Genomic DNA, 27,552 nt, shown 5'->3' on the forward strand with positions numbered 1-27,552 from the left:
AAAGCTTCATGAAGTTATGGTAACTGATCATTTAAGCTCCTGATAGTTCCTTTTGTTAAAAGTTATTGCTCAGATAAATCGACTTATAAGCATAGGTCAAAATTTTGCTTCAAATCTACCAGCAAGAAAAGGTATTCAAAGAAGGCCAGTTCAGAGATTTTTTTTTTCCTGGTAGATATATTTTATTAAATAAGGAAAAGTAGGAAAATAATATCTTGAGAGTCTGTCCAAAACAGAACATTTGATTTAAAATGATTTTACGTATCATAAATCTGGTAGTCATGTGAATGATTAAACAACCTTCCTATAGACTTATCAATGACTATCAAAAAGTTGTAAACATTTTGGGGGAGGTTTTTTGGGGGGGCAGTTAGCCACACCCGTGGCATGTGGATGTCCCTGAGCCTTAACCCACTGAGCCAAAAGAGAACCCCCCAAAAATTGTAAACATATTTTATCAGAAATTCCTGGATACATCCAAGAAGAGATTCTTCATGATGTCACCAAAAATAAAATTCTACTTTATATAAACTCTTAACTTTTAAACAATTGTCCTCTCCTTCTGACAATTCTTAAAGACTGCCTCTTTCTGGCATCTCCTATGGAAAAGATTTCATATTGTAAAGTACTGTATAGACTGTCTTGATTGCTCATAAGGACATTTTTGACGCCCATTTGAGCACTGAAGTCAGAATGAAAACCATTAGACTTCAAGGAGGAGTCTCCATCATGGCTTTGCAGAAACAAATTTGACTAGGATCCATGAGGATGTAGGTTCGACCCTTGGCCTTGCTCAGTGGGTTAAGGATCTAGCATTACCGTGAGCTGTGGTGTAAGCCAGCAGATGTAGCTCCAATTGGACCCCTAGCCTGGGAACCTCCATAAGCGCGGGTGCAGCCAAAAAAAAAAAAAAAAAAAAGCCACTCAACTATATCTGTCTTTTCGCTACATGAGATAAGTTCCTTTTTCTTTTGCCGTGCCCACAGCATGAGGAAGTTCCCTGGCTAGGGAGAGAACCTGTGCCAGAGCAGAGACCCAAGCCACTGCAGCGACCACCCCAGATCCTTTAATCTGCCATGAATTGGAATTCCAATTAGAGCCTCTTTCTAACCTACCACACTGGTAGGCCCTCTGGCTCTCACACTTAGCCACTAACTGCTTGTTAACAGCCCCTAGACTCACTATCCCTCTTCAGGGCATCAGTACAATTTAGCAGCAACCCATCAGCTCTCCTATCTTTGTATGCATTTTTTTTCCTCTGTATTTTTCTAATCCCTGCAACATCACATCTGCCACTTCACTCCCTCCACTGGAACATTTTTCCATGTCAACCCCAGTGAAAATTTAGCCATTGAGCCACCCCACCAAACACAAGATAAAACCAGCCCACAATTGAAGGATTTTGAAGCCTGTAATACACTGAAATTACTGATAGCAACAACTAAAACTAAACTCAGCTCAATTCCTGACTTGGTAGACAAGCTATCAACTATCAGCCTTGCACAACAAAATACATGCCCATTTCTGTGTACAAATATTATTTATCTCAGTCTCTGCTATTTGTCTACACATGCTATTAAACATGCATTCAGAAAGTACAAGAGGGAGTTCCCATCGTGGCGCAGTGGTTAACGAATCCGACTAGGAACCATGGGGTTGTGGGTTCAGTCCCTGCCCTTGCTCAGTGGGGTTAACAATCCGGCGTTGCTGTGAGCTGTGGTGTAGGTTGCGGACGCGGCTCGGATCCCGCGTTGCTGTGGCTCTGGCGTAGGCCGGTGGCTACGGCTCCGATTAGACCCCTAGCCTGGGAATCTCCATATGCCGCGGGAGTGGCCAAGAAATAGCAAAAAAAAAAAAAAAAAAAAAAAAAAAAAAGTACAGAGGAGTTCCTGTTGTGGTTCAGTGGAAATGAGTCTGATTAGCATCCATGAGGACAGTTCAATCCCTGGCCTCACCCAATGGGTTAAGGATCCAGCGTTGCCTTAAGCTGAGGTGTAGATTGCAGATATGGCTTGGATCCACAGCGTTGCTGTGGCTGTAGCCAGCAGCTGCAGCTCTGATTCAATCCTCTAGCCTGAGACCTTCCCAATGCAGAGGGTGCAGCCATGAAAATAAAAAAGAAACAAAAAGGAGTTCCCATTGTGGCACAGCAGAAACAAATCAAACTAGTATCCATGAGGATGCTGGTTCGATCCCTGGCCCCGCTCGGTGGGTTAAGGATCCAGCATTGCTGTGAGCTGCAGTGTAGGACGGCAGCTGTAGCTCCAATTCCACACCCAGCCTGTGAACTTCCATATGCCATGGGTGTGGTCCTAAAAACAAATAAAAATAAAAATAAAAAAGAGAAAAAAATTACTAAAGGAAACAAAGATGAGAATCTGAGCAGACTTCTCAAAAGAAATTATGCCAGCCAGGAACAATGGGCTAGTGGCTTTAAAATATAGAAAAGAGAAACTGTTAACTCAGAATTTTAAACCTAGTAAAAACATCTTTTGAAAATAAGGGCCAAAAATTTCTTTCTCAGCACTGCCTACAGAGGTGGAAGCCATCTCCTACTCAGCATCGTGGCCACTCTCAGACCCCTGGGGAAGCCTGAGATCCTAAGAAAGAGGACCAAGGAGTTCATTTGGTAACATTAAAAAAAAAAAAAAAAAAAATGTTTGTACATGTATAACTGGGTCACTTTTGCTATACAGCAGAAATTGACAGAACATTGTAAATCAACTATAATAAAAAAATGTTAAACAAATAAACAAAGGAAAAGCAAAATTCTTAGGACCATATATTAAAAATAAATAAATAAATTGCAAAAAAAAAGAAAGAAAGAAAGAAAGAAGTTCATCTGACGCCAGTTAGACGTGTCAAAACTAAGTAGAACTGATGAAAACCCAGAGGCATTGACAACAGCGTGCATAGAAAGCTTAAGCGCCAGATCTTGATGCCCAGCATCAGTTATGGGAGCACCAAAAAACAAAGCACATGCTGCCCAGTAGCTTCCAGAAGTTTCTGGTCCACAAAGTCAAGGAGCTTGAAGTGCTCTGATATGCAAAACAATCTTACTGTGCTGAGATTGCTCAAAAAGTCTCCTCCAAGAACCACAAAGCCATGCGAAAAGAGCAGCCCAGCTGGCCATCGGAGTGATAAATCCCAATGCCAGCCTGCGCAGGGAAGAAAATGAATAGATAGCTCATGTTCACATTGTATTTGTGTTAATAAAACCATGAAACTTGAAAAAAATAATTAAAATTAAGCAATAGGCAGGCATAAAATCCAGGATCCCAGGGTCCTAACCCCCCCCCCGCCCCCCAGCAGACTGACACACCAACTCCAGGACTTCCAGAACCAAGCTCTGCGTACCAGTGAGCCAGCACTAGCCCTGGGATTCCCTGGGCCTTGTCCCTACCCACTGGAGAACCAGTACCAGCCTTGGACCAGCCTTTATACTAAATGGACAGCACCAGCCCATGCCCCCTAGACTCTTGCCTTATCTACAGGGAATGGACACCAGCTCCAGGGCAACTGCAGCCCTGCAGCATGCTGTGGAGGACACAGCCCACCTTCTAGCATGCTGGCACCAGCCCTGGGACACAATGGTCCCTGGATAGATTTGGCATGGGTCACTCCTGCAGCTCAGATTCAATCCCTGCCTGGGAACTTGCATATGCCATGGGTGCCAAAAAAAAAATATCAAGGAGAGGGAATCAAATGTGTCAAATATCCATTGGACTTGGTAACCTAAGGGTTATTGGTGATCTTGATAAGAAGAATTATAGGAATTCCGTCGTAGCTCAGCAGTTAACGAACCCAACTAGCATCCATGAGGACACAGGTTCAATCCCTGGCCTCACTCAGTGGTTAAGGATCCGGCATTGCCATGAGCCTGGTGTAGGTCGCAGACACAGCTCAGATCCGTGTTCCAGTGGTGGGGGTAGGCTGGCAACTACAGTTTCTATTGGACTCCTAGCCTAGAAACCTCCATATGCTGCAGATATGGCCCTAAAAACAAAAAACAAAAACAAAAACAAAAGAAAAAAAAAAAAAGGAAAGAAAATATTTAAAAGGGAACCAAGATTTCATGCAGAGGCCATAAGGGAGGGAGATGCTCAAATTCCATGTCATTTTTGACCAAGGAGACTCTGATGAGTGAGGAGACAAAAGTCAGCCAGAGAGGGAACAAGAGGTGAGGAAAGGGAGAAGGCAGTAGCTTGGCCAAACGAATGAGATAAGGAGTGGAGAAGTCATCAGGGACCCGGACAGAATCACCTGGCCCATGACACTACTTCATCTCAGAGTTACTCGAGAAACCCCAAGAGTCAGGGCCTCCCAGGTCCCCTGGGCATGGAGGTACAACAGCAGGTGGAGAATAACTGTGAGACCACAGAGACTGAGTCTTCCAGAGGAGGAGGGACAGCAGAGGCCAAGCCTGTGCCTGTCCGCCCCTGCTCTTGCAGGGTGGCCCTTCCCACCTCCCCCAGGGAAGAGCCCCACACAGTGCTGGGCAGCCTTGGGCCTTTCTTGACAAGGCTAGACCCTGCCAGGGATAGAAAGGTAAGAGGAAGAGGGTTGATCAGAGCCCAGTCAGAGCCTGACAATCTCTCTCTCTGGGCTGGAAGCCAATACCTGCACCTGGTCATGGGAGAAGGGAGTCCAGGGCTGGGTTCCCAAATATCTACTATGGCATTTGCAGAAATGTGACTCAGACACCACCAGTCTGGCAGGACAGGGAGAAGGGATGAGAAGGAGACAGGGAGCCCTAGACAATTTCTCCCAGAAAAAAACTGCACATAATTCAGCAGACAAGTGTGTTTCTATTCAGACCATGCAAACCTTTGAATGTGTGATGTGAGTGGCTGTGCTCTGGGATCAGCCATCGGTACCATGAGATAAGTGTGGTGATCATGTAATATGCATGTTTGTTGTGCGTCTAATGGGGGAGGTTGTCGTGACAGGGTGGGTTGGAGGCAGTGGGTAGTGAGTGCAGGTCTGTGGGATGACAGGTGGCAATCAGGTGGGCATTCATAGCCTCAAGCTGTCTCTGGTCATGTCTGATGAAAACTCGGAATATTCTCCTCAAGTTCCTGTTACTGGTCCTAATTTCAGAGCCCACAGGGGGAACTGGAAGCATCCTCTCTCTCTTTTTTTGTCTTTCTGTCTTTTAAGCCACACAGGAGGCATATGGAGGTTCCCAGGCTAGGGTCCAATCGGAACTGTAGCCACTGGCCTACACCACAGCCACAGCAGGGTGGGATCCGAGCCATGTCTGGGACCTACACCACAGCTCACGGTAACACCGGATCCTTAACCCACTGAGCAAGGCCAGGGATCCATCCCACTCCCCCTACCCCTTGGCAACCACAAGTCTGTTCTCCATGTCCATGATTTTCTTTTCTGTGGACAGGTTCATTTGTGCCATATATTAGATTCCAGATATAAGTGATATCATATGGTATTTGTCTTTCTCCTTCTTTTTTTTTATTTTTTATTTTTGTCTTTCTCTTTCTGACTTACTTCACTTAGTATGAGAATCTCTAGTTCCATCCATGTTGCTGCAAATGGCATTATTTTGTTGTTTTTTATGAAGACCACTCTTTTTTAATGTTATATTAGAGTGTAGTTGATTTACAATGTTACATTAGTTTCAAGAATACAGCAAAGTGAATCAGCCATACCTGTAAATATAGCTATTCTTTTTTTATTACAAACTATTGAGCAGATGTTTCTGTAGGTTCCCGTTAATCATCTATTTTATACTGTAGCATGTGTATGTTATTCCCACCCTCCCAATTCTTCCCTCCGGCGAACAGTTTCAGCTATGGTAACCATAAGATTGGTTTCAAAGTCTGTGAGTTGGTTTCTGTTTTTTTAAATAAGTTCTTTTGTATCATTTTTATTAGATTCCATATATGTGATATCATATGATATTTGTCTTTCTCTGTCTCACTTACTTCCCTCAATATGATAATCTCTAGGTCCATCCTTGTTGCAAATGGCATTATTTCATTTCTTATGGCTGAATAATAGTCCATTGTGTATATCTATCACATCTTTTTTCACTTTTTATTAATTTTATTTATAAAATTATGATTTAATTTTATAAACACTTTTAAGAATTTCTTTTTTATTTTTTAATGATTTTTATTTTTTCCATTATACCACATCTTCTTTATCCATTCTTAAGGCCACTTTTAATCCCAAAATGCCATGGGTGTTTATTTCTGACCAGGAGGAGCAGAGAAGCTGCAGTAAGGGTGGTAGATAACTTGAGCTTGAAGGATGAGTGGGATTTTAATAGGATGCATAGAAACACTCCCTGCAGAGGGCACTCTATGGAAGTGCCTGGTGGCCTGGGAGAATGGAGTGTGGACAGCTGGTATCACTGATCACAGGGCCCAGATAAAAGGAGAGTGGAGTCCAACATGGGCAGTCCCTGCCCTACTCCCCTCACAGGGCAGGTGCCAGAACCTGATGAGCTATGAAAAAGGGCATAAAATCCTACCGCATGAGACAAGTGGGCAGTATTATCCCACATGCAGTTACATCACTGCATGACATTCTAAATTCATAGCCCATCATGGTTATCATTAGATATAGGGTTAGGACAGTCCCTAACTGAGTCCACTGTCAAGGGGTGGAGGGGTGTTGTATCATTTCTTTCAGGCTGGGGTTTCTGTCCAGGGCATACAGAGGCCTAGGACGGAGTAGCTGCTCCAGCCCCACTCTGGAAAAGAACCAAAGTACACGTGGGAGTCAGGCCTTGCACACTGGACCCAGAGCGCAAGGAACAGTGGGAAATTCATGGACTCTGGAGTCAAGAAGCCTAGATTCAAGTCCATGCCTGCCACTCCCTCCAAATGACCTCCAGCAAACCTTTTAACCCTTAACTATGTAACCCATGGCCTCATCCATAAAGATGAAGACCCTAACTCTCTCAGTTTATTCGAGAGGAACTTAGGAAAAGTGTTTTTTACTTACAGAAAAACTGATTGTTTCTACATAAATGTTATCTTTCTTGGGTGTGCCATAGGGTCCCGCCTGAAGGGATGGCTAGAGAAAATCAGACTCTGCCTGAATTCCTCCTGCTGGGATTTTCTGACCTCAGGGCTCTGCAGGGCCCCCTGTTCTGGGTGGTGCTTCTGGTTTACCTGGTCACCTTGCTGGGGAACTCTCTGATCATCCTCCTCACACGGGCCAGCCCCGCCCTGCACTCCCCCATGTACTTCTTCCTGCGCCACCTCTCCGTGGTGGAGATCCTCTACACCACCACCATCGTGCCCAGGACCCTGGCTGACCTGGCCTCCCCGCACCCCCGCGCCATCTCCTTCCAGGGCTGTGCAGCCCAGATGTATGTTTTTATCGTGCTGGGCATCTCAGAGTGCTGCCTGCTCACAGCCATGGCCTATGACCGCCATGCCGCCATCTGCCGGCCGCTGCATTACTCCACCCTCATGCGCGGGCAGGCCTGCATGGTTATGGTGGCTGTCTCCTGGCTCATGGGCATCGTCACAGCCACCACCCATTCCTCCCTCATCTTCACCCTGTCTTTCCCCAGCCACCCAATCATCCCTCACTTCTTCTGCGACATCCTGCCGGTACTGAGACGGGCCAGTGCGGGGAAGCACGGGAGCGAGATCTCGGTGATGACAGCCACCGTGGCCTTCATCATGGTCCCCTTCTCTCTGATTGTCACCTCTTACACCCGCATCCTAGGTGCCATCCTGGCCATGACCTCCACCCGGAGCCGCCACAAGGTCTTTTCCACCTGCAGTTCCCACCTGCTCGCGGTCCTCCTCTTCTTCGGAACGGCCAGCGTCACCTACATCCGGCCGCAGGCAGGTTCCTCTGTCACCACGGATCGCATCCTCAGCCTCTTCTACACAGTCATCACGCCCATGCTCAACCCCATCATCTACACCCTTCGGAACAAGGAGGTGACAACGGCCCTGAGGCTCATGGTGAAGAGGCAGGTCCCCTCACCCTGAAGGGACTCAGGGGTTGTCTGCTCCCTCACCGATTGCTCCCCTTCCCAGCCTCACAGAAGCCATGCAGCTCCTCAAAGAGACCAGGCTTCCTGGAAGAAAGGGTTGGCTATAAAAGAGGTAAATCTATATCTTACGGCCTCCCCCACACCCCAGACTCATTATCGGAGCACAAGTTATTAGGACAGGGTAGAATGGAAGGGAATGCTGCCTATGGGGAAGAGCATTTAACAGCTTCTAGATTGTTCTGGATCCCTGAGCAGGGTCATTGCCATGGCAACACCAGTAGTCAGAGGTCCATGTCAGTCATGAAGGCAGATGTCTATGAACTTGAAATCCAACTAAATGATCTACCCAGAGCCCAGGACAGGGTTTAGCTGGCCTTTGGATTTCGTTTTCTCCCAGAAACACAGTGTAGTCTTACACCCTGGATGCCTTATAGAAGAGAAAAAACTAATACCTCCTTGAACTAGTCCACATGAATATTCCCTGCCTCTCCCCATCCTTGACTTCTGACATCATCCTTAAGTAGTGATAAGACATCCAACTGAACAAGAGCATCTTTCTGGCTTCCCTGTTCTTCTCCCAGCAAGTGCCATCCACTTGATCCCATACCTCCTTCTCCAGCACCTCAGACTGGGTGAAACCCTGAGGCCATCCTGGATGAGAATTAGACAGTGGACACTGGACAGTCATTGTGGGGAGTTCCCACTGTGGTGCAATGGGATTGGCCAGAACGCAGTTTCCATCCACGGCCCAGCACAGTGGGGCATTGTGGGTTAAAGGATCCAGCATTGCCGCAGCTGAGCCCTCGGTTGCAACTGCGGCAGCTCGGATCAGCATATGGCCCTGGGGAGTCCATATGCTATGGGGTGGCCAAAGAAAGAAAAAGAAAAGTGTAGCCCTAAAAATTCACAGTTCCCATTGTGGCACAGTGGGTTAAGAACCCTGCTAGTATCCATGAGGATGTGAGTTCGATACCTGGCCTCACTCAGTGGCTTAAGGCTCTCGCATTGCTCTGGTTGTGGTGTAGACCTGCAGCTGCAGCTCCCACCCAACCCCTAGCCCAGGAACTTCCATGTGCAGCAAGTGGGGCCCTAAAAGTCATTGTGGCCACCAAGCATTTGACTTTCCTTCAATGTCTGGAAGATTCACCACTTTAGACGTCTCACTGGGGGGAAAAACCACTTCCCTCTGCAAGCTGAGAACGTTTCCCAGCCCTCTTAGCATGTCACCCATTTCCACCAGTGGGATGGACCCACACCTGCCTGCCTGAGAACCAGGTGCCCAAAAGAGACAGAGAGCAGCACTCACTCTCAGGCAACGGCAAAGAAGCTGCAGCAGAAAGGTTCTGGCATAGAAGTGGCAGCTGGTCCCTGGCGGCAGCACCATGGTTTTCTTCAACTGGCCAGCTCCTTTTTGGGAGTTACCTCTGGAAGCTTCGCCTCTGACGTGGTCCCCTACCCTGCCAACAACACTATATTTTTGCTAATACATTATTTTTCCATTTCATCATCCAGGCAGCTTCTGTTGCTGTCAAGAATTTTGACTGATACAATCGATTTGGAAGCCAGAGGCAGCAGAGGGAAAATCTTAACCCTGGTGTCCTAGGAATGAAATGGTCTAGAGTCTGTTTAGAGAAGACAGCTAAAGGGAACTTCAGGGTCAGAGAATATCCTCAGACAGAAGATACAGAATCAAGAAACCAAGAACCGGAGTTCCCGTCGTGGCGCAGTGGTTAACGAATCCAACTAGGAACCATGAGGTTGTGGGTTCGATCCCTGGCATTGCTCAGTGGGTTAAGGATCTGGCATTGCTGTGAGCTGTGGTGTAGGTTACAGACGCGGCTCGGATCCCGCGCTGCTATGGCTCTGGCGTAGGCCAGTGGCTACAGGTCCGGTTAGACCCCTAGCCTGGGAACCTCCATACGCCACAAGTGTGGCCCTAAAAAGACCAAAAAAAAAGAAGAAGGTTAATGATTGCAATCTGGAGGGGTTTCTGGAAGACTTCCTGGAGGAAGTGACTCAATGCAGTCAAACCTTCTCACGTCATGGTGCACATAGAAAGTGCTAACATTTGAGTGGCACACCGGAGTAAACTGAAGGGGGGTTGGAGGCATCTAGTTAGAATTTGATGGGAAAAAATTTGATGCACTCTCTTTTTACTATATATGGAATTTTTTAATACTGGTTTTACATAAAACTTCCAAATAAAATATTTAAATTTTTATAAGAAACTTGGCTTGCCTCTGTGAACATAATTTTTATATTGGTTTTTGTGCTTGAAAAATGACTCAATACCTCTTGATCAAAATAAATTTTTTTTCAGCCGTACCCACAGCATATATATAAGTTTCCAGAGCCAGGGATCCACGGCAGCAACCCAGACTAACTCCGAATCCTTAACCCCTTGTGCCATAAGGGAACTCCTTTGTTTATTTTTTTAATTGAACTATAGTTGATTTCATGACCACAATTTTCTTTTTCATTCTTTTTTTGCTTTATAGGGCTGCACTCACGGCATACAGACGTTTCCAGGCTAGGGGGTCTAATTGGTCGGAGCTACAGCTGCTGGTCTACACCAGAGCCTCAGCAATGCGAGACAGAGCTGCGTCTGTGACCTGCACCACAGCTCACAGCAAAGCCGGATCCTTAACACACTGAGCGAGGCCAGGGATCCAACCGGAAACCTCACAGTTCTTAGTCAGATTCATTTCCACTGCGCCACAAGGGGAATTTCCACGATTTTCTTAAAATAACCATTGTCATCAGGAAAGAAAACTACTCAGGAAATGTAAAACCCGGAATTCCTGCTGTGGTGCAACAGGATCAGCAGTGTCTCTGCAGCGCCAGGACTCAGGATGGATTCCCAGCCATTCACAGAGGTTTAAAGGATCCAGAGTTGCCACAGCTGTTGCATAGATGGCAACTGCAGCTTGAATCTGATCCCTGGTCTGGGAACTCCATATGCTTCCAGGCAGTGTCCTCAGCAGTGCAGCAAGGATGACATTCAACACGCCATGGCGTCAGCTACAGTATCCACAAAGCTGACACCGAAGGCTCAGCTCATATAGCACTGCCCAGTGCACACCGATGGCTCTTAGTGGCTCTTGGGACCAAAATTCACAGCCCTGCCACAGCTGCCCCCAAGAGCCAATCATCTCTTCCACATACTCTCCAGATTGTAAATTCTGTATCTGTCCCAAACCAAAGTATCATGCAGATGATTCCAGCTGGAGGAATTACAGTCACATGCTGATGCCTTAGCTACAAAGTTACTGGGAAAGCCAGTTTTCTGGCTGTTACTTTGGGGAGAGGGAGCTCATAAAGCAGAAAACTTCCCAAACATTAGAGAGCTGCTCAAAAAGTGCTGGAAAACATGACAATTGTCCAGGTGATTCTATCACACTCTCCATTGAAAAGAAGGAGGAAAAAAAATAACAACAAAGATTAGATGCTCTTTGAATGATCAAAAATTGATTGAAAATTGTGTAATGAGTTAATGTAATTAGAACATTACGTTTCATTTCAAACTGCCTAATTTTTGAGTTTCGAATTTGTACATTGATTTCTGTAATGTATGCAAAAATAGTCAATGCAAAGTCATTAAAATATTGCTTATATTTTAAAAAAAGAAAAGAAGGGAGAAATACAGTAAATTTGTTGCAAAAAATAAACAGTTAGGTCTGGAACAGGAAGCACAGAAAGGCAGTGGCACCTGAATAAATAGTAATAATAATAGCTAGGTTTGTAAATTGTTTAAATACATACTATGTCAGTGTTGTAACACAGAGAAGGTCAGGGAGGAGAGAGACAGAAATTACAACAGATTGCAGTTAAAATACATTACTTTGCAATTTTAATAAAAACAAACGACCCTGGGAACACAATTGCTAAGAAATTCCTGGCCATTTTAAGGAGCTCATACAAGTGAAGAGCTCCAAAAGCTTAAGCTTCACAGCAAATCTACTTCTAAGTAGACTCAATTATTATATCAATTTCAACAAGGTGAGGAAACCAAGCACAGAGATGGTGAACAAATTTCCCTGAGAAACACAGCTAGGAAAGAACGGACTTGAGTTTCCAAACCTAGCGCCCACCCCTTTAACTCTCTAGACTATTAATTCTTCTCCTGATGTTGTGAGTTTAGAGAAAGTAGGAAAATGAATATATATGGGAGCTAAGGAAATAAACAGAGGGGAAAGTGGGAGGAGGTTAGTAGTACAGAGGAGGAGGAGCAGGACAGCCTGGACCAACTGTCAGGAAGCCACTTCTCCCCCAGGCTAGGTGTGCAAATATTGAGTAAGAAAATGCATTTTTCCCAGAGTTCCCTGGTGGCTCAGTGGGTTAAGGACCCAGCATTGTCAGTGCTGTGCTTGGGTCACTGTTGTGGCGCAGGTTCACTTCCTGGCCTGGGAACTTCCACATGCTGTGGGTGTGGCCAAAAAAAAATTTAGGGTCCTGTCACCTTGGTGAAGGTTTTCTGGGTATGTCAAGACATCTCCTCAAATATTAAGGATAAGTTGCCTCAGCTTTTTCTCTCTGCAGTAAGACAAAGACCTCCTATGGATCTCTGGATTTACAAAGCAACACACAGCCCATTTGGGCGTGTTGCTTCAAACCACGCAGCACGATATCGTACAAACCAGAGCAAGAAAAGCCTCTCTAGCTGGTCCAGGCTGCAGTTCTGCCATCTGGAGCTTCTGAACTACCCAGACCTTAAGACACTCAATGTCAGTGGCGCTGGAACCTGTGACAAGTCTGAGAAGAAAATCATAGATTTTGGGACCAAATCCAGTTTTTGAGAGCCCAGCCTATCCCTTTGGGGCAAATAATTAGCATCCTTTAATGAAACTGTTCTTGAGCTTGTAGGCAAGAGCATGTACTGAACCCCTGACCACTGAACACCAGGTGACCATTGAACAGTATTGCTCGCCATAGACTGGGTGCAATTGATCTATCCAGCCTAAAACTAGGTACTTCCAGTGGCACTTCATCAACAAACAGAGTGCCAAATTTAGCTGGGGCCCAAGCATGTCCTGAAGACACAAGAAATTTGCTTCTATCCCCTCAGCAAATCACACCCAGTTTTTTTGGTTTGTTTTTTTGTTTTTTTTTTTTTTTTTGGCCATGCCTGTGGCATGCAGAAGTCTCCTGTCCAGGAATAGAACCCGCACACAAGAGTGACCCAAGCTGCAAGAGTGACCATGCCAGATCTTTAACCCACTAGGCACACCAGAGACCTCCCCACCCAATTTATTCTTAATGGACCTGCAAAAAGAGTATTCATAATGGCAGGAAAGGGGGCCGTGTATGAACTCACAAAAGAGGCTTCTCCTCACCAACCGACACACTCACTCCCACTTGCCATTTACTTTGACTTGGTGGTTAAGAGTTGTGTGGAAGACAGAACCCCATCTTCCTCTATCCAAGCCAAAAAGGCCAAGATACTGGCTTTCCCTAAGCTCTGGCAGCCTAGACCCAGGCCTGGGATCTTCGCTAGTCCCAGTGGATTTATCTGCCTGAGATTTTAAATCAGGTGCAAGTGATACAAAGAGTAGAAGAAAGTTTACAGTTCAGTTTGATGATGGCAGTGGCGACGTCCAGGGCCCAGAGAAGTCACCAACAACCAGTGGTGGCAATACCAACGGCATCCTAGCCGGACCACTCCTGGGGTATGACCTTGACCACAGTTCTGGTCTCTTCGTTTCTCATGGTTCCTGATCAGTTTCTAAGCCTGGTTCTCCAGGATTCCTATGACCTCTATGAGCCAACGGAGTCCACGTTTCTCCACCCCAGAACTATTCACTTGCTACCTCTCCCCTTCTCTCCCAAGGCCCAGAGGGAAGGGCCCATCTGACCCCTTCTGAGTTATCTCCAATCACCCCCAGGACTTCCTCATTTCCAAATCCCCTCCCCTCCAAAATCACACACACACAGAGTTTCTTCTTTACCTCTCTTCAACCTCACACATTTTAGATTTTCCAACAAATTTACAGGAATTATTTTTAATGGAGAAAGTCCCAAATTTAGAATATCTCTAAAACCTCAATGAACGTTTTCATTCATTGAAAGTTCATAGAAATGCAAATGACAGCAGTAGCAATCATACTAGTAATTGAAATAAATTAACATTTCACTATTTGCCGTGACCTGTGTTGAGCAGGTTTTTAATATTAATTTATTTTTTCAACAAATATTTTTCTCTTTTTATTATAGTTGATTTACAATGTTTCTTGGGCTTCTGTTGTACAGTAAAGTGACCCAATCACACACAGTTCCCTGTGCTGTACGGTAGGGCCCCATTGCCCATCCTTTCCAAGTGTAACAGTTTGCATCCAAAATATTTATTTTGGAGTTCCCGTCGTGGCTCAGTGGTTAACAAATCCGACTAGGAACCATGAGGTTGCCAGTTCGATCCCTGGCCTTGCTCAGTGGGTTAAGGATCTGACATTGCCGTGAGCTGGGGTGTAGGTCTCAGACACAGCTCAGATCTGATGTGCCTGTGGCTGTGGCATAGGCCGGCAGCTATAGCTCCTATTTGACCCCTAGCCTGGGAACTTCGATATGCAACCCTGAAAGGCAAAAACAAAAACAAAAAAATTATTTTTACTATAGTTGATTTACAATGTTGTGCCACAAGAAATATTTCTTGAACATGCCAGGCACTATTCTAGGCGCTTGGAATACACTGACGAATAAGACCGACAGCACCCCTGCCTTTATGGGACATATATTTTAGTGACAGGAGAAAAACCATAAACAAACAAGTTGATTTCAGCTAATGCTAAGTGACTATGTAATAAAGAAGGATGGGGCAGATGGCCAAAAAGCAGATGAAAAGATATTCAGCATCACTCTTTATTAGAGAAATGCAAATCAAAACTGCAATGAGGTATCACCTCACACCAGTCAGAATGGCCACCATCAAAAAGTCTACAAACAGGGAGTTCCCGTCATGGCTCAGTGGTTAACGAATCCGACTAGGAACCATGAGGTTTCGGGTTCGATCCCTGGTCTTGCTCGATGGGTTAAGGATCCCGTGAGCTGTGGTGTAGGTTGCAGACACGGCTTGGATCCCCCGTTGCTGTGGCTGTGGTGTAGGCCGTCGGCTACAGCTCCAATTCGACCCCTAGCCTGGGAACCTCCATATGCCATGGGAGTGGCCCAAGAAATGGCAAAAAGACAAAAAAAAAAAAAAGTCTACAAACAATAAATGTTGGAGAGAGTGTGGAGAAAAGGGAACCCTCCTACACTGTTGGTGGGAATGTAAATTTATACAACCACCACGGTACCGGTACTATATGGAGGTTCCCTGAAAAACTAAATACGGAAGTTCCTAACAGTTAAAGATCTGGCACTGTCATTGCTGTGGCTTGGGTCACTTAAGTGGTACAGGGTATTTGCATGGGGTTTTTTAGGTTTTTTTGTTTTTGTTTTTGTCTTTTTAGGGCCACACCTCGGCATATGGAAGTTCCCAGGCTAGGGGTCGAATCAGAGCCGCAGCCGCTGGCCTGTATGTGGCGCAGGTTTGATCCCTGGCCTGGAAACTTCCACATGCCAAGGGCATGGCCAAAAAAAAAAAAAAAACTAAATATAGAATGACTATATGATTTAGCAATCTGGAGCATATATCTGGAGAAGGACAAAACTATCATTCAAAAAGATTCATGTACCCCAGTGTTCACTGCAGCACTATTTACAATAGCCAAGACATGGAAGCTACCTAAATATCCGTTGACAGATGAATAGATAAAGAAGATGTGTTATATATATCAGCTATAAAAAAGAATGAAATATGTAAATCAACTATAATTTTTTAAATCTTTTTAAAGAATGAAGTAATGCCACTTGCAGCAACATGGATGGACCTAGAGATTATCATACTAAGTGAAGGAAGTCAGACAGAGAAACACAAATATCATATGATATCACTTATATGTGGAACCTAAACAAAAATAATACAAAAGACTTTATTTACAAAACAGAAACAGACTAGCAGATTTTTGGGGGGGGTTTTTGGCCACACCCATAGTATATGGAAGTTCCCAGGCCAGGGATTGAATCAGAGCTGCAGCTGTGACATAGACCACAGCTGTGGCATGCAGGCTAACCCACTGCTCCACAGCAGGAACTTCCAGACTCACAGATTTTGAAATCAAACTTATCAAATGGGAAACGGGGGGAGGGGTAAATTAGACGTTTGGAATTAACATATACACACAACTATATACAAAATAGATAACTAACAAGGACCTCCATTGTATAGCACAGGGACATCTACCCAATATTCACAATAACCTATACAAAAAGGAAATCTGAGAAAGGATAAATACATGAGTGTGTATAACTGATTCTCTTGCTGTACACCTGAAACTAACACAACATTGTAAGTCACCTATACTCCAATAAAGTTGTTTTAATTCATTTTTTTATTTTTAGAAAAAAGAATGACTAGGGAAGTCTACCTTTAGTCCTCACAACTATCTTGTGATGCATAGAAACTATTGTAATCACTGTTTTGCAGATTAGGAAATTAAGGCATAGAAATGTTAAGAAACCACCCAAGAGTGTACAGATAGTATATTGAGGTCAGCATTTGGTCTTGGAGCTTCCTAGCACCAAAGCCAAGCTCCAAACCACAGCGCCGTATTGCCATCCATAGCCTGCCTTCTGGTCAACCCTCCTCAGCCTCCGTATTCTCCAGTCCTAGACTTTTCAATATAGTAAGGATCCTATTCCACTCTTTAACATCATTTATTCTCAAGCATAGACATGGGCTTCTCCATCCCCACCCTTCCATATCTTTTTCTGCACTTATAATAAGGCCAACATTCACACAAGTACCAAGAGTGAGTCTCTGGTCAAACGAAGGGCTCACATCAGAGGAAATTACTCTTATTTCCCAAGTGGTTTCCTTCTTCCTGAATGGAGATTATCAGAGCTCACTACTTAGATTCTCACCTCCAACTGCAATTCACACCCTGTTTGAATAACACCTGGGGATAGATTTTCCCAGATTTGGCAAATGAAAGTACAAGACACCTAATTAAGTTTGATTTTTCTGATGAACAGTGAAAAAAAGTTTAATGTCTATATGGCCCAAATATTTCTTTCCCTAGAAAGATAAAACAGTGCTAAATCCATGTGGCCCAATAGTTCATGAGACGCAATTACTTGTTTAAAACAAATTTTTTTATTAAAACAATAAAAATTTTTAATTTTTAAAAAATTACTTGTTGTTCACGTGAAATTCAAATTTAAATGAATAGCCAATGTTTTTCTGGCAACTCTGTCTAGGGGGACCCTGAAAATAGGGGACCTCGGCCACCAGAGCTGATGGTCACCAACTCAGGGAGAGAAGCATGAAGCCACTTAGGGCTGATCCAGTCCCATCTCATCATGTCCCCCTTCCTCCTGCCTTCACCCTCAACACAGAACATGAGGAAAAAATCCCTCCCCTTGTCTTGTTCAGATACCAACTCTATCAGGAAGTCATTCCTTGAGTCTAACTTTGATACCTCATGTTGCACCTGCAGTCCAAGTATGTCTCACCCAGTCCTTGGCAGCCTAAGAGACAGTGAGTTCATGGCCTTCTCATCTGGCTTTTTATGCATTATAAGAATACTAAATATATGTACCATTCCCATCCTGCTCTTCCCTGGACTGAGAAACTAACTCAGGAATTAACCCTAATTCCTTCTTAACTTTCAGTCCATTTCCTTACCCTGAAAATTGGACTGCCCTCAATTGGACATTTCTTTTGGAGGGCAACTTGTCAGTATGTTTCAAAAGCTCTAAAACTGTGCATATGTTTTGACTCAGCAATTCCATTTCTAGAAGTTTGTGTTCAGAAAAGCATAAAAGTATACAAAATATAAGTGCAATGATATCTATCTCTGCAATATTTATAACAAAAAAAATTTAATTCCGGAAGTTCCCTTGTGTCACAGCAAGGTAAGGATCTGGCCTCGCTGCAGCTGTGGTTCGATCCTTGTGCTCAGGAACTTCCACGTATCATGGGTGTGGCCAAAAAATAATAATAATAGACAAAAAATGTTTATGTTTAATTCCAACAGTAGGAGGTTTCTTTAAACTTTAGTATATTAAAATAATGCTTTAGGGAGTTCCCATTGTAGCTCAGTGGTTAACGAACCCGACTAGCATCCATGAGGATGCAGATTTAATCCCTGGCCTTGCTCAGTAGGTTAAGGATCTGGTGTTGCAGTGAGCTGTGGTGTAGGTCACAGATGCGGCTCGGATCCTGGGTTGCTGTGGCTGTGGTATAGGCCAGCGGCTATAGCTCCGATTCGACCCCTAGCCTAGGAACCTCCATGTGCCATGGGTGCAGCCCTAAATGACCAAAAATAATAATAATAATGTTTTAGGAGTTCCTGCTGTGGTGCCATGGTATTGAGGTTTTTCTGGAGTGCTGGGACAAAGGTTCGACCCCTGGCCCAGCACAGTGGGTTAAGGATCTGGCATTGCCCCAGCTGTGGCACAGGTCACACCTGCAGCTTGGATCTGATCCTTGCCCCAGGAATTCCATATGCTGTAAGGTAGCCAAAAAATAAATAAAAATAAAAATAAAATAATGCTTTGGAAGCCTACTTTTATGATAAAACATTATGATATAATTTAATAAAGTGGAAAACATAATTATGAGCAATTCAGGCAATATAATCCCATTTTCAGTTTTTAAAAATACGTATATAGAGGGAAACCAGACCACAATAATTTCCCAAGGACATTATAAATGCCAAAATATTAATAATTGTTGTCTTTTCTTCTGGGTGCAAAATTCTCTGCAATGAACAATATTACTTTCATAAATTAGAGAAGAAAAATCAATGCTATTTTGAAGGCCTTCATGTATTGTGCCTTGAGAGCGATTTTTCTGCTCTTACTGCTCTGTCTCACAGCTTACTGCTAAAGGAGAGTTTATGAATAAGCAAGAACATGCTTCTCAAGAAAAGCGAAATGGTGCTAGATCCTCCTGGCAGGCAAAGCAAGGTGGCTTCAAATAGAAATAATGGGCCGTTTGCAAGAAATAAAAGCATCACCTTGGGAGTCAAGGGGCCAGATCAGACCTTCTGATCAGAGTCAAAGGCAAGAGATGTATGTGGGTTTCTACCCTAGGAGAAGATGATCAGATTGATCCACATTGGCCCCAATTGGGCGAGGAATAAGCTAAGTAGAGAATACCAGCATCTCAAGCATCCCAGGAGAGAAGCTGTGACTCAGCAGCAAAGTGACTAGACAGATGCTTTCAGAACTAAAGCAGCACCAAGCAAGACTCAGCATCTGAACCACCAACATCAGACCAGATCATTCCCTGCCCTGTTCTCACCCAGGTCAGACCTTACACCTAGAGTAAAGGAGCTCATGTTGGAGCAGAGGTGACTGATGGGACAGAGAAAGGCTTCCAGCGAGGAGTCTAGAAGAAGGAGGAAGAGCACTGTCTTCAGGGAATCACAGCCTCAGGAAGGTGCCACGAGCCTCAGGAAAGACCAGAATGGCTCCACTGTTGCACAAGACCCGCCCAGCCGCCTTCCCTCCCAGCCTCCCCTCAAGTGTGTGTCTCTCCAGCTTTGTACCTCCAAACAGGTCAGGTCAAGGCCATAAGAACAAGCCCCAGAAGCCAAGCCCTGAGCAGCACATCAGAGCCCTGGGCCCTGGAGCTAGGCAGGCCAGGGACCCCAACACTCCACCCAGGGCACGGGCTCCCAGTTGCTCCCTCTTCCTTGAGCATCTCCAAGGATCTCCAAGGATCTGGCCCTTCTCTCCAATTACTTGAGGGGGTCAAGGGCTCCAAAGGTATCTCTTCATGAGCCGTCTCATTGCCCCTGTGACCTCCTTGTTCCTCAGAGTGTAGATGAAAGGGTTGAACATGGGAGTGACCACCGTGTAGAAGAGAGCAAGGATCTGGTCCCCGTCCTGGGAGGAACCTGCCCATGGCCTCATGTAGGCAGCAGTCCCCGTCCCAAAAAAGAGAATGACCACAAACAGGTGGGAGGAACAGGTAGAGAAGACTTTGTGACGTCCCTTGGGCGTGGCAACTCCGAGGATGGTGACAAGGATACAGGCATAGGAAGCCACAATCAGGGAGAAGGGTGTCAAGATAAAGGCTATGGTGACAGCCAGGTTGCCCACTTCACCCCAGAAGGGGCTCCCACTGGCCAGTCTCAGCACAGGCAAGATGTCACACAGGAAGTGATGGATCGTGCTGGCACCGCGGAAGGGCATGGTGAAGATGCAGATGGAGTGAGTGGTGCCGGTGACAACGCCCATGAGGTAGGAGGCGCCCACCATGCCCGCACATGCTCTCTGGCTCATCAGGGTGGCATAATGCAGCGGCCGGCAGATGGCCACATAGCGGTCACAAGCCATGGCAGTGAGCAGGCCGCATTCAGCGATGCCAAAGAGGGCGAAGAAATAGAGCTGGGTGAAACAGCTGGCAGGCGGGATGGTGGGGCAGGGGGAGAGGAGGTTGGCCAGCATCCTGGGCACGATGGTGGTGGTGTAGAGGATCTCCGCCACGGAGAAGTGGCGCAGGAAGAAGTACATGGGGGAGCGCAGGCCGGCGTCTGCCAGCGTGAGCAGGATGATCAGTGCGTTGCCCAGCAAGGTGACCAGGTAGACGCAGAGCACCCCCCAGAACAGGGGGACCCGGAGGGAACCCGATCCTGAGAACCCCAGCAAAACAAACTCAGTTACTGCTGTGCCATTGCCACCCCCCATGTCTCCAAGGCCGGACTGGAAGGAGGAGCTGGGAGGGGGGTCAGGCAGCACCGGGAGGCAGCCCAGCCAAGATAGAGGCTCTGGCGGCGGCAGGAAAGGCGTGGACCGGTTCACCAGACATCTCGGGGAACAGGAGTAGGACGGGCAGCGCCTGGGCTGCTGGCCATTCCCTCCCAGAAAACCCCACTGGACAGAAAGAAGATAAACTGGGGGAGCTGAGCGGGGTGGCAGACCTTCCTGGAGGCTAGAACTTGAAAGACGCCGGAACAGTTGAATCCACTCATCTGAGTTCTGGGTTCTGGGAATAGAGAGCTGGGGCAGGTAGAGCGGCTCCCTTGGAGAAAGTGGTGGAGGATGTGGGCAGAAAAGTGGGTACACAGACGGAATAAATGAAGCTGGCGGAAGGAGATTGGAAGAAAAATGGCTCCAGCATGAAGCAGGGGCAGAGCTGGAGGGAGAGCAAGAGCGGGAGAGAGAAAGAGCAGACACAGCCTGCACTGCTTTGGAGAGAAGGCAGGTGGGGCTTTTACCTGCACGTGGGTCCCCACGGCCCCCAGAATGCCCCTCCCCCGGCAGCACAGGAGGGAAGCTCAGTGCTCCCTAGAGCCTGGTTCCCTGAGCAGAGATGGAAAGGGCAGGAGGCAGGGAAGCAGAAGAAAGGAAGGGAGTTGCCTGGCAATGGGGGAGATGGAAGCAGCGCCTAACCCTCTGAGTTCCTGGGGTCAGGCCTGGGCTCTGGTGTCTGCATGCACCCGAAGGACAACAGAGAAACCACAATGCCAGGGGGCCTGAATGAAGCCGGGCTCAGAAACCAAGTGTTCCAGCTCCATAGCCTGTATCTCAGCACAGACCTGCTCAGCCCACTGCCCCAGGGGCTGCCCTCTGCCCATGGCCCCTTCCAGAATAAGTCCTCTAGGCTTCTCCTTTCCAGCGTCTGAGGAGCAAGGGAAGCACTTTTGCAAAATCCTTTTTTGTTTGTTTGTTTTTGTTTTGTCTTTTTAGGGCCGCACCTGCGGCATACGGAGGTTCCCAGGCTAGGGGTTGAATCAGAGCTGCAGCTGCTGGCCTACGCCACAGCCACAGCCACAGCAACGCCAGATCCTTAACCCACTGAGTGAGGCCAGGGATCAAACCCTCAACCTCAAGGTTCCTAGTCGGATTCGTTTTCTGCTGCCCCACGACGGGCACTCTGCAAAATCCTTTTGTAAAACAGGGCTAATGCTCGAAGAAAATAAATTGCTGACATGGCAACAGGTCTGACTTCTGACAGAATTTCCAAACCAGGAGATTGGCGGGGGGGGGGGGTCCATCTGCTCCCCAGCTGCTGAGGAAGATGTTAGAAATAAGAAACAGATCTCAGCTGGGGTAAACGACATCACCAACAGCAGTGGATGACACAGGGGACCAGAAATGATGCCTCAGGAGTTCCCGTCGTGGCGCAGTGGTTAACGAATCCGACTAGGAACCATGAGGTTGCGGGTTCGGTCCCTGCCCTTGCTCAGTGGGTTAAGGATCCGGCATTGCCATGAGCTGTGGTGTAGGTCGCAGACGCGGCTCGGATCCCGCGTTGCTGTGGCTCTGGCGTAGGCTGGTGGCTACAGCTCCGATTCAACCCCTAGCCTGGGAACCTCCATATGCCGCGGGAGCGGCCCAAGAAATAGCAACAACAGCAACAACAACAAGAACAGACAAAAAGACAAAAAAGACAAAAAAAAAAAAAAAAAGAAATGATGCCTCAAGCCCTGATGGCTCAAAGTATAAGGACCAGAGAGAAATTCCAACCCTGAGAATTATGTGTCTCACTTAGCCAGGAAAGAAGCCTTCTTTGCCAAAGGTTCACCTCCTGGTTTTTTTTGCTTTTTGGTTTGTTTGTTTCATTTTTCCTTTTTGGCCACCCAGTGGCATATGGAGTTTCTGGACCAGGGATTGGATCAGAGCTGTAGTTGCAGCAACTCAGGATCCCTGTGCCGGGCGGGGGATCAAACCTGCATCCCAGCCCTCTCAAGATGCCACTGATCCTGTTGCGCCACAGCGGGAACACCTCACCTCCTATTCCGAGTTCTCTGAGATCCTCCTAATTCAAGGAAGCCTCTTGTTTATTTGGGTCATTTTCTTTTTTAGGCTGCACTAAGTTTACTAACGATTTCAAAAATGTATGTAGATAGTCCACCCTCAAGGAAGGGAAGCATAACTCCCCACTCCTTAAGGGAAGCATAACTCCCCACTCCTTAAGTTCTAAGTATATATTTATACATAGAACTTTCTGGAAAGAAGGGGAGACAAGAGTAACTTTACAGAGGAGCAGCCTGGCAAACATCACTCAGCCAGGTGATCAGATCGACATCAGCAGTATAAATCTGATGATAGTATGTATGTACCTTTTATCTAACGTGATTAGAACAGCACATCACCTCTGTGGCTTTCTTCTGAAAACCCCTAATTCCAGTCTAATCATAAGAAAAACATCAGACAAATTCCATTACAGGAACATGCTACAAAATATGCGACCCGTACTCCTCAAAACTGTCAAGGTCATCCAGAACAAGGAAGGTCTGAGAAACTAAGGGAACAACAACTAAATGTACTGTGGTATCCTGGAAGAGAAAAATAAAAGGATATTAGAAACAAACTAGGGAAATCTGAATGAAGCGTGGACTTTAGGTAAGAATAATATACCAGTATTGGTTCACTCACTGTGAGAAATGTATCATTGTAATTTAAGATGTTACTAATAACATCTTTATTAGGGAACTGGAGGTTGGGTATATGAGAACTATGTGTATCTCTGCCATTTTTCTGTAAATTTAAAATTATTCTCAAAGAAAATGCTTACTTTTTAAGTTAATTTATTGACATGGAAAGATGTTCACAACGTAGTATTAAGTAATAAAAAGCAAGGTAAAAAACAGTAAATTCTCAATAAAAAAATTATATTCAGATAAATAAATAGGTAGTTAAGATAAATATATACCAAAATATTAACAATAATATGCTCTGGATGGAGTGCACTTGGAGTGTCCATTATGTTCTTTTTACTTAATGGTTTTTTTTTTTTAAATATGTCTTCGATCCATTAATCACACAATAGGAAAAATTCATATATGAAACATTAAAAGAAAAAAATGGGAGTTCCCGTCGTGGCACAGTGGTAAGGAGTCTGACTAGAAACTATGAGATTGTGGGTTCGATCCCTGGCCTTGCTCAGTGGGTTAAGGATCCGGCATTGCCATGAGTTGTGGTGTAGGTCGCAGACTTGGCTTGGATCCCACGTTGCTGTGGCTGTGGCGTAGGCCGGCAGCTACAGCTCCGATTGGATCCCTAGCCTAGGAACCTCCATATGCCGCAAGAGCAGCCCTAGAAAAAGGCACCAAAAAAAATGCATAAATAAATAAAGAAATAAATAAATGAAAAAAGAAAAAGATGGAATTTGTTTTAACGTATACTGGTATTTTTAAATGTCGAATTTATTTTCAGCCAATTATGCTTACTTATGCTTCTGGAAATGTTTTTATCATAGTTTAATTTTACGATTTGGTCAATAGTGAATGTGTTTGAATGTGTCTGATTGTCAGTCCACATTTTTCTTTTTCTTTTTTTTTTTTTTTTAAGGGCTGCACTCGGGGTACATGAAAGTTCCCAGGCTAGAGGTCGAATCGGAGCTATAGCTGCCAGCCTACACCACAGCCACAGCAACTTGAGGATCTGAGCCTCCTCTGCAAACTATGCCACAGCTCACGGCAATGGCAGATCCTTAACCCACTGAGTGAGGCCAGGGATGGAATCCGAGTCCTCGTGGATACTTGGCGGGTTTATTACCACTGAGCCATGATGGGAACTTCCAGTCCACATTTTTCAAATGTATGTGTCCTAGAAAGGCCATGAATAGAACACTTAGGTTTTTTCCAGATTTAAGACATTGGGCATTTCTGCAATTTTCAACTTAAAATAGTTATAAAGAGGAAGATCTCTGGTCATCTAGTGGTTAGGATTTGGTTCTGCTACAGTATTGGGTTCAATCCCAGTCTAGGAAGTGAGATCCCCCATCAAGCTGCTGCACACTGTGGAAAAAAAATAAAAAATAAAATAATCATAAAGGGGAAAAAAAAGGAAGGAGATGGTAGAGCACGTGGGAAATGGACCCCAAAAAGCTGAGGTTTTTTTCCCCTAAATAAAATAGCATGTCTGAAATTTGTTCAAAATTGGATTACATCGCCCTCTTGTGGTGAATTTATAAATAACCACGTTTAACATGGTCCCCTCTGAGCTGTGGGTGAGGAGATGGGGAAGGAGCCTTGAAGATCTGTACTTGTCCAATCTTCAGTCTACAGAGGAGGGAACTGAGATCTAGAAAAGCTCATTTGGTTTACCCAAGATCACTCAGTGAATTAAAGGCGGAGCTGAGCACTCCTGTCAGGGAAGAGCCCACTCTCGCCTCAGGTAGGACGTTTCTATCCAGGTCCACAGGTGGTGAGGTGATTCCCACCAAACCAGACTTCACATTCCTGGAATATATCTGCTTATTGTTCCCCTGCCTGAGAACATTTCTCCACTTCTCAAGTTTATGCCCTGTCCGCCTTTCCAGACCAAGCACAGACAGACACAGCTCCTCTAAGAAATCTCCCCTGCTTCTCCCAGAAAAACCACATTACCCCACAGCCTTCCATGTGTATTATCTCAAAATTTAGTTACGTAAAACAGTAAACACAAGTTCCTATTGTGGTTCAGTGGGTTAAGAACCCGATTAGTATCCATGAGAATGTGTGTTCGATCCCTGGCCTCGCTCAGTGGGTTAAAGATCTGTCTTTGCTGCAAACTGCAGCCTAAGTCATAGATGCAGCTTGGATCTGGCATTGCTATGGCTGTGGTGTAGCCGGGCAGCTGCAGCTCTGATTTGACCCCTAGCCCAGGAATTACCATATGCCTCAGGTGCAGCCCTAAAAAGAAAAGGAAGGAAAAAAAAAAAAAAAAAGCAATAAGGCTTTGCTGGGTGCCTGAGGCTCTGACAAGATTGCCCTCATTCAAGGCTCCCCTGGGAGAAGCTCTCCTCCAAAGCTCACTCCCAGGGCAGGGCTGCTGGCAGGCCTCAGATCCTCACTGGATGGGGACACCAGTTCCTTGCCATCAAGTCCAGCTCACACCATGCAGCTACCTTACCTTCGAGTAGGAGGGGAGTGAGAGAGAGAGTGAAAAAGTAGATGCCAGAGGCTTTCATAACCTAATCTTGAAAGTGACAGCGCATTACTTTGGCCATAGGCAATCAGCTAGAGGAGAGTCCCTAATTCTAACTCCAGAAGGTCCCGGTTACAAAAAACTGACTAAGGTCTTGCTCATTCACCCTCCTCTGCTTGCTCAGAGGGAAGGCATCTGTCATGTAGTGAGCCCTACATGGCAAGGACCTGATGTGGCCATTGACTCAAGGGGAAGGGACTACGTGAGGGCCAGGACTCCAGGAGGTGGGGTGGCTGGGGGCGAGCTGTGGGGTTGCCTGCCGCATGCTGCTATGGACCCTGTGATGGAACATCTACTGAGACTTGTCCTAGGGTGACTAATCACTTTAGTTAAATCCCCTCATCTACCTAGAAAGCCAGGCATTCCTGAACTGACAGCACTTATTGGCTTGAATTTAGCCAGAACCCAGATTGGGGCTTGAACCCATGTGCCAGGACTCAAACCCAGCCAAAATCCAGATTGGGACTTGAACCCACAGTTTTTTTGTTGTTGTTTGGGTTTTTTTGTTTTGTTTTGTTTTGTTTGTCTTTTTGCCTTTTCTAGGGCCACTCCCGCGGCATATGGAGGTTCCCAGGCTAGGGGTCTAATCAGAGCTGTAGCCACCAGCCTACGCCACAGCCACAGCAGCGTGGGATCCGAGCGGCGTCTGCAACCTACACCACAGCTCACGGCCACGCCGGATCCTTAACCCACTGAGCAAGGCCAGGGATCCAACCCGCAACCTCATGGTTCCTAGTCGGATTCGTTAACCACTGTGCCATGACGAGAACTCCCCACAGTTTTTAAATTAGAATCACTCATCTGGTGTCTGGACTTACTGAGGTTCAGGCTCTTTGTGCCTCAGCAAAAAAAAAAAAAAAAAAAAAAAAAGAATTCAGCGAGAGACAATGATAAGCAAAAAATAGATTTATTAAGATAGGATGCTCAAAAAAAAAAAAAAAAAAGATAGGATGCTTGTGAGAAATACAAGCCAGCAGGCAAGGAGGCTCTGCCCCCACCCCCACCCCCACCCCCCATCCAGGGGGCTACAGTTTTATCATCCGAGGGGAGTGGCGGTGGGAGAAGACCACCTCTTCCTCTTTCCCCTAGGTATCCCGTAAGAGAGTATTTGACCCTATAAGGTCAAACTAGGACTGTCATGGTGCTTATTCAAATCAGCAGAAGGGTGGTCCTTAAACTCCTGCCCTCAGTCTGAATCTGAAGGCAGGCCTCACCCCATTCCCTACGCAATGACTTGAGGCATATCTCATGCCTCCCCTAGTCCAGCAAGCTTGCCTTGTCCTGCTGGCACTCTTGGGTTGTTATTAACTTACAGTGATCTCATTGTGGGAACTTGGCCTCTGCTCACCAGTGCAAAATAGAAACACACTGACAGAGTTTTGAGCGAAGGAGAAAAAAACAGCTTTATTGCTTTGCCAGGCAAAGGAGCGTCAGAGCAGGCTAAGGCCTCAAAGACTGTGTCACCCCCTCCGTAGGAGATCCCAGAAGGTGGTTTTATGGTTTGAGGAGTAAAAAATGGCACAGAGAAGGATCAGGGCAGAGGCAAGCTTGCATTGTTTTCAAAGCTGGTGCTCAGTGGTCTGGTGGTCTTCTTTCCGGAATAAAGA

At 45.8% G+C, this 27,552-nt stretch overlaps 2 protein-coding genes and 1 pseudogene across 2 annotated transcripts; 2 read left to right on the plus strand and 1 right to left on the minus strand.

Moving 5' to 3' along the window:
* On the plus strand, nucleotides 9-3,256 carry LOC110260577 (annotated as a pseudogene).
* On the plus strand, nucleotides 6,134-10,432 carry LOC110260681 (olfactory receptor 10P1). Its single transcript, XM_021091773.1, has one exon. It carries the CDS (start codon nucleotides 7,041-7,043, stop codon nucleotides 7,977-7,979), a length of 939 nt encoding a protein of 312 aa, XP_020947432.1. The 5' UTR covers nucleotides 6,134-7,040; the 3' UTR covers nucleotides 7,980-10,432.
* Nucleotides 19,559-21,741, minus strand: LOC110260682 (olfactory receptor 9-like). Its single transcript, XM_021091774.1, has one exon. It carries the CDS (start codon nucleotides 20,714-20,716, stop codon nucleotides 19,778-19,780), a length of 939 nt encoding a protein of 312 aa, XP_020947433.1. The 5' UTR covers nucleotides 20,717-21,741; the 3' UTR covers nucleotides 19,559-19,777.

Source organism: Sus scrofa, chromosome 5 (genome assembly GCF_000003025.6).
Source record: "Sus scrofa isolate TJ Tabasco breed Duroc chromosome 5, Sscrofa11.1, whole genome shotgun sequence".
NCBI lineage: Eukaryota > Metazoa > Chordata > Mammalia > Artiodactyla > Suidae > Sus > Sus scrofa.